Below are 7,065 nucleotides of genomic sequence, written 5' to 3' on the forward strand. Positions count from 1 at the left end.
ATTCCAAGTCTGAAACTCTGGCATCTTTCAAGAGGTCCTGCTTTCCGACCCGAAGATCACTGGTGTTATTATTCGACCTCTTTTTTTTCCCGGAGTTCCCAGTTGTATTGAAAGTGCCATAAACTGATTATCCAATAGAAACCCCTAATCACACTTGTAGGCGGTGTCATGGCGACGTTGGTAGGCTAGCTGAACGTCAACGGGTAACGTCTCGGCCAAACTGCGCATGTGCACGCCGTCAACTCAAAGGCACTTCTTCGCTATAAAGTTGTTTTTAACGAACATGAAAGAGTGTCAGTTTGTCACTTTCACAAGGTTGGAGTAATAACATATTTAATTACTTACAACATTGGCTTGAATCTAGGCTGTGTCTTTAGATTTCGAGAAAAACAACAACAAGGAAGAATATTTGACTTCTCAAACCCCGGCCCTGGTAAGTTTCGCAAGCGGTCCAAGTCTCGCGAGGTTGCGCCTCTGGGTTTTTAGAAACTCTGTGGTAGAATCTACTGTCAAGAGGACTGTGTTGAACAGTTAAGCTAACGACGACCTCAGCGTTTTCCATAGGAACATATTTTAACACTCCATAGGTATTCATACAGCTAACGTTACATGTGTTGTTTTGCTTTAGTTTGATTCAACTTGATAAATCCGGCTATTGTTATATTGTCAACCACTTATTAGCTATAGGGTGGCAATAACTTGGTTGGAAACGTTAGCTAGCTTGCTCGGTTAGAATGGGAAGAGATGGGGGGGATGGGACACGTTGTCTAATCAGTGAGTTATCTAGCTTGCTAGACTAACGTTAGTTTGTTAACCAGAAATCGTCAACTGTGGTTGCATATTTGCTAGCTCTTTGTAGTCTTAGCCATCTGAAATGTTCTATGATTTCAGCTATCCACTCCAAGTCAAGCTTGCTAGCTAACAGAGTCAGAGAGTGGATTTGGCTAGCAACAGACAGCTAACGTTAGTTAGCGCACCTGAATACTAAGCAAGATATTTGTAGCTGTGGTTAGTTAAGCTAGTAGTTAATAACTAGCATAAATGGACTACGGTGTCTAGAATGAAGATGTGTCTATAAAGAAAGCAACGCGAGCCATATATTTAGAATATTGATGACTTGTGAATGATAGGGTCACTGGGTCATTACCAATGACCACTATCCATGTCCAATCCGATTGATGGACAGATTATATGGCGTTCAGACTGACACATTTTTGATTTAGGTAATTTGACAGTGTCCAGACCTAGCTACCACTCTCTTGGATGTTGACCTTTTCAGTGGGAGTGGATGTAAGAGGCATGAAATTATAGATGTGTTATAAACAAACAAGTTACTATCCTGGGCATGTAACTAAATCAACTCACAGTAATGCAGATGTTTGTTGGAAACGTCTTAGTGACAGCCAGCCTGTGTGAGACTGACTGAGGCATTCTGTCTATTGCTGGTTGGACCTTCTGTCACCTCCAAACCCACCTGGTTTGACCTGAATTTACCTTTCCCACCTTATCTTCCTCCTGCTCTTCTTCTCCTCTCACCTGTCCTCCACCTGCCTGTGCTGGCACAGCTTCAACTATGAGGAGTGTGTACCTCCTGCTGCCCGCGCTGCTACTTCTCCTGGCACTGCCCGTCTCCAGGGGACGCTACAACGATGACTTTGACGATGGGGAAGACCTGGCAGACTTTGCAGATGACAATGACTTTGCTGAGTTTGAGGATGTGAGCGAGGACACTGCGGCCGAGCCAGAGACAGCCCCTCCACCCCGTGCGGCTCAGCCTGCTGAGGATGATGAGGACGAGGCCACAGTGGAGCTGGAGGAAGACGGACAGGAGGACGGCTTTGAGGATTCCGATACACAGGTTAGGGGCTGCAGTGGCCTGGTAGCTTGCATATGACCAGGGACAACTTAGTTTTCACACTATCCCATGCACCTGTGTTTTTGGTTTGTGCCAGAACTAATAATTATTTATTTGTGTATTGCTGTAGGATCAAGACATGTACAGCAAGTACGATCCAGACGAGTTTGATGGCATGGAGAAGCCCAGCCAGTCCCTTAAAGACCCTCTGATCATCCACACAGTAAGTTCACTGTTAACACCAGACTAGTGACCAATATGAAGCCATTGATTCTAGACCTATTTCTTAAACTGTACTCTGACAACCAAGAAGAACATCCCTCTTAAATGTGAGTTCCAAGATCAAACATCCTTAATGTTGTGGTTGTCAAGGTGATGAAGTCTGTCCGTCTTCCCCGTCCAGGTGCCGGCCCACCTTCAGAACAGCTGGGAGAGCTACTACATGGAAATTCTAATGGTGACGGGCCTGCTGGCCTATATCATGAACTACATCATCGGCAAGAACAAGAACAGCCGTCTGGCCACAGCCTGGTTCAACTCCCACCGAGAGCTCCTGGAGAGCAACTTTGCCTTGGTGGGTGACGATGGCACCAGTAAGGATGTAGTGAGCACCGGGAAGCTGAACCAGGAGAATGAGCACATCTACAACCTGTGGTGCTCAGGTCGAGTGTGTTGTGAAGGCATGCTCATCCAGCTTAAGGTATTTACAGTGTGTGTGAGTAAGATAGAGAAAGTGTTTGTGTGAGAACTAGCTGCTGTTTCAATGTTTTCTCTGTTCTGTTCCAGTTTGTGAAGAGGCAGGACCTGCTGAATGTACTGGCCAGGATGATGAGGCCAGTCTGTGATCAAGTGGTGGGTACATATGATGCCTGCATACATGTACATCACCAGTCACATTGTCACTCACCTCAGCGCTTACAAATACTTTCCTAAAGGTAGACCTTTTCTGTTGTCTGACTTGCTGTATATTTCTGTCTATTTTTCTTTGTAGCAAATCAAAGTTACTCTGAATGATGAGGACATGGATACGTTTGTGTTTGCTGTGGGCACCAAAAAGGCCATGGCCCGGATGCAGAAAGAGATGCAGGACTTGGTGAGGAGCGGGCCAACATCACTATACATTCATTCAGCCTTCCAGACACTATTAACCATCTATAACCCTCAGGCTGCGTGGGTGTATGTATTGACCCGTCTTTGTTTGTGTGTCTGTCTGTCCCCAGAGTGAGTTCTGCAGTGACAAGCCCAAGTCAGGAGCAAAGTACGGCCTTCCTGAGCTCCTGGCCATCCTGACAGAGATGGGTGAGGTCACGGATGGTGTGATGGACAGCAAGGTGAGCAAGGAAGGGGACCTCTGTGGCCTACTCACTACAGTGGGGACTTTGTCACTAGGTTATTGCAGAGTGGTCTCTTATTGTTTGTAGTGGGAGAATATGACATGTAGAGTACAGTGTGCCACAATTTGACAGACCCCTTGTTTTTCTTTCATTCACCCTTCCACTGTCTTTGTCTTTCAGATGGTTCATTATATCACCAACCATGCTGACAAGATTGAGTCCATCCATTTCTCTGACCAATTTTCTGGTTCAAAAGTTGTGCAAGAGTAAGTGTGCCTGCAAGCAAGTCAGTTTTTCCACAACATACTAACTATATCACACCAATGTCCTTACTCAACCCCTACCTCTTGTTTTGTATTAAAGCTTCTTATGAAATGATCTACAGCTGTTTCTGTTACCTGAGGCTTCCTTCTCAACCCTGTTGTGTTTCAGGGATGGACAGCCCTTAAAGCTGCCTGAGACCAAGAAGACGCTGCTGTTTACATTTAATGGTGAGCCAATTGTTTCCACTTGAAGTGCTTTCCAACACTTGGCATGCAGCCGATTCACCATATTTGATACGTAATGACTGAATGAAATGTTAACAAATGTTTTCCTGTGTTTGTGCATGTAGTGCCTGGCATGGGGAACACGTCTCCCAAAGACATGGACACTCTGCTACCCCTGATGAACATGGTCATCTACAGCATCGACAAGGTCAAGAAGCTCCGCCTCAACAGAGAGGTGAGAATGGAAGGATAATTACACTGGTCTCCTAGTACACCCTCAATCTGGCCTATTGGCAGACTTTTTATTTCTGATTATCTACAGTCTTCCTTTCATCCATCACTGCATCTCCTTGCTCACCTTCTCTCACTGTGTCTATCCTCCAGGGAAAACAGAAGGCGGATAAGAACCGTGCCCGTGTGGAGGAGAACTTCCTGAAGCAGACCCACAATCAGCGCCAGGAGGCTGCTCAGACCCGGCGGGAGGAGAAGAAGAGGGCTGAGAAGGAGAGGATCATGAGCGAGGAGGATCCTGAGAGACAGCGCCGCCTGGAGGTCAGCTCCACCACAGCCCACCAGCAGAATAACACACTGGAACGCTACACACTGTAACATTACACATTGGAACACAGCACACTGTTCATCTTGGCCTTCTTTGTACCTCTTCCTCTAACTGTCTCTATGGTGTTTCTCCCTTTTCCAGGAGGCTTCTCAACGTCGTGATCAGAAGAAGATTGAGAAGAAGCAGATGAAGATGAAGCAGATCAAAGTCAAAGCCATGTGAGGACAGACAGCTACAGGGATTCAATCACACAGCTCAGACGGTTTCCACTGCTTCCATCCTTCTCTCTCACTTCAGCGCCCAGTTCTGGCTCACACAGACATTACCTTCTCCATGGGTGTGTCAAGCGTAGCTGTTTCTGTTCTCATGGAAACACTTTGTCCAATCAGAGTGGGGTTTTCCTTGGCTGTGAGTGAGCTGCTAGTGACAAGCGAGAGGGACAGAGGAGTTTTGTATATCAAGTCTATGGCCATGACGACCCGTGCCAGTTTTTTTTCTGTTGACTTTTTCTTCTGCCTAGGTCTTCATTGCTCTTTTCAAAGCAAGTCGGCTCAATGAGCTTATTTTTCGAATCGACAGGGATTGGGTATTGCACCTCTTGGTGGGAAATAAAATGCTCATATTTTAATAGGAATGAAGGCATGTGAGGCCTGTTTGAGTTATTAAGTTAACACTGGATGCTACAAGACGAGATGCAATGTATCCCATTTTAATTTATATCTAAGTGACAGTCCTTACAAGCAATGTCTGGTGAATTTCTAAGCAAACAATAAAATGCACTGGAAGCTATTGAACAATCTCATTTCTGTCTTTTTTTAGAGGAGTTGTGTCTTGCGGGTAGGTGCTTATAAATGGACCAATGGTACGGTAAGTCTAGTGCTAAATTTGACCCAAAGATTGAGTGCGCAGAGAGATTGTCTAGGCTACTGGGTTCAAACTAAGCTGTCCTGGTGGGCTTAATGTCAACTCACTTGTCTCCTATATTCTACAGTAGCCTTTTTTGGAAACCACCATTTCTGCCAGCATGTTGATTCTTATTGGGGAGTAAGTATTGTAATTTTTATGACCTAGTACTGTAGTTTAACAAAAGCCCACCTAGGAAGTCATGTTGAGGATAATTTAATTAAGGATGCTTCAAGGTCACTGAAAAAAAAAATCTGCAGTAACACATATAAAAGTATTCAGACCCTTTGCTATGAGACTCAAAATTGAGCTCAGGTGCATCCTGTTTCCATTGATCATCCTTGATGTTTCTACAACTTGATTGGAGTCCACCTGTGGTAAATGCACATGAGAAAGACCTTGGTCAGGGAGGTGACCAAGACCCCGATGGTCCCTGACAGTGCTCCAATGTGGAGATTGGGGAATAATCCAGAAGGACAACCATCTCTGCAGCATTCTACCAATCAGGCCTTTATGGTAGAGTGGCCAGACTGAAGCCACTGCTCAGTAAAAGGCACATGACAGCCCACTTGGAGTTTGCCAAAAGACACTCAGACCATGAAACAAGATTCTCTGGTCTGATGAAACCAAGATTGAACTCTTTGCCCTGAATGCCAAGCGTTACGTCTGGAGGAATCCTGGCACCATCCCTACGGTGAAGCATGGTGGTGGCAGCATCCTGTTGTGGGTATGTTTTTCAGCGGCAGGGACTGGGAGACTAGTCAGGAATGAGGGAAAGACCAAAGCAGCATAATACAGAGATCCTTGATGACAACCTGCTCCAGAGTGCTCAGGACATCAGACTGAGGCGACGGTTCACCTTCCAACAGGCCAACGACCCTAAGCACACAGCCAAGACTACACAGGAGTGGCTTCGGGGAAAGTCTGAATGTCCTTGAGTGGGCCATCCAGAGCCAAGACTTGAACCCTAACATCTGTGCCAAACTTGTAGTGTCATACCCAAGAAGACTCAATGCTGTAATCGCTGCCAAAGGTGCTTAAACAAAGTACTGAGTAAAGGGTCTGATTACATATGTAAATGTTATGTTTTATTTGTAATAAATTTGCCAAAATTTCTAAACCTGCTTTAGATTTGTCATTATGGAGTATTGTGTGTATTATGAGAAACAACATGTGGTAAAAGTAGAGCGTTCTGAATGCACTGTATCATGTATATTTTGTTAACTGTCCGGATGGCTTGGTCTTGGATGAGCTTACAGCACTTCCATTGCAAACTGAAAGCTCGTTGTGTATTCAGCTCACTGTCTGGACCCATGTGATAACTGGAAGAGTGAAGTAGGAGATGGAACTTAAGTGTTTGTCAGTAATGTTACCTTTTTTTAAATCGTCATAGCAGGCACAGGTATACATGATGCTAGCTACATACTCGTATTTGATTAATAAATAAACATGTTTTTTTGCAAACCTTTGATAAAAAGGACCACGCCAATGTAGCTTTAAACGTCCGTTGTATACTTCTGGCATACTGCAAACTTGCCCCCAGCCTGGCGCTGTTGTCAAAACAATGGCAACGTCACACACTAGCTAGTTGTGCTTTGCTGAGGAATATTTTGTTTTTGTCCGCTCACACAGGAGTAATGTTTTTGTTTAAGGGGGTGCTGCAGCAACCCTACTTCCCGCATCTATGAACATAACCCTTGTTACTTGTGTGACGTATGTGATCATGTGTCTCGTTTCCCTGCGGTGCCATGTTTGGCCACATGATGGCAGTGTTGTCCCTTGATAGTTTCCTTGTGCAGTAGTTCTTTTGAAACTTCTTTGGTACTCCGTAGACATAATATAACTAAGTAAAGACGTTCAAAACTTGAGGTATGAGGATAATTAAATAATACATTTTTCTGTGTCAATGTCCTGCAAGTTATACTA

The 7,065-nt window shown here is 44.8% G+C and overlaps 1 protein-coding gene across 2 annotated transcripts; it reads left to right on the plus strand.

The window, feature by feature from the left end:
• Positions 1-229: 229 nt before the first annotated feature.
• Positions 230-5,025, plus strand: LOC129833568 (PAT complex subunit CCDC47). 2 transcript variants are annotated; one of them, XM_055898257.1, is made up of 12 exons: positions 230-433; positions 1,566-1,858; positions 1,986-2,078; positions 2,259-2,555; positions 2,642-2,707; positions 2,847-2,948; positions 3,076-3,186; positions 3,370-3,455; positions 3,622-3,680; positions 3,803-3,912; positions 4,062-4,229; positions 4,378-5,025. In XM_055898257.1, the coding sequence occupies exons 2-12, from the start codon at positions 1,574-1,576 to the stop codon at positions 4,456-4,458; spliced, it is 1,458 nt and encodes a 485-aa protein (XP_055754232.1). In that variant the 5' UTR covers positions 230-433; positions 1,566-1,573; the 3' UTR covers positions 4,459-5,025. The 2 variants fall into 2 exon arrangements, with proteins under 2 accessions (XP_055754232.1, XP_055754231.1); XM_055898256.1 differs by lacking the exon at positions 230-433 and adding an exon at positions 480-587.
• The last annotated feature ends 2,040 nt before the right edge of the window (positions 5,026-7,065 follow it).

The sequence above is a fragment of the Salvelinus fontinalis genome, chromosome 34, assembly GCF_029448725.1.
Source record: "Salvelinus fontinalis isolate EN_2023a chromosome 34, ASM2944872v1, whole genome shotgun sequence".
Classification (NCBI taxonomy): domain Eukaryota; kingdom Metazoa; phylum Chordata; class Actinopteri; order Salmoniformes; family Salmonidae; genus Salvelinus; species Salvelinus fontinalis.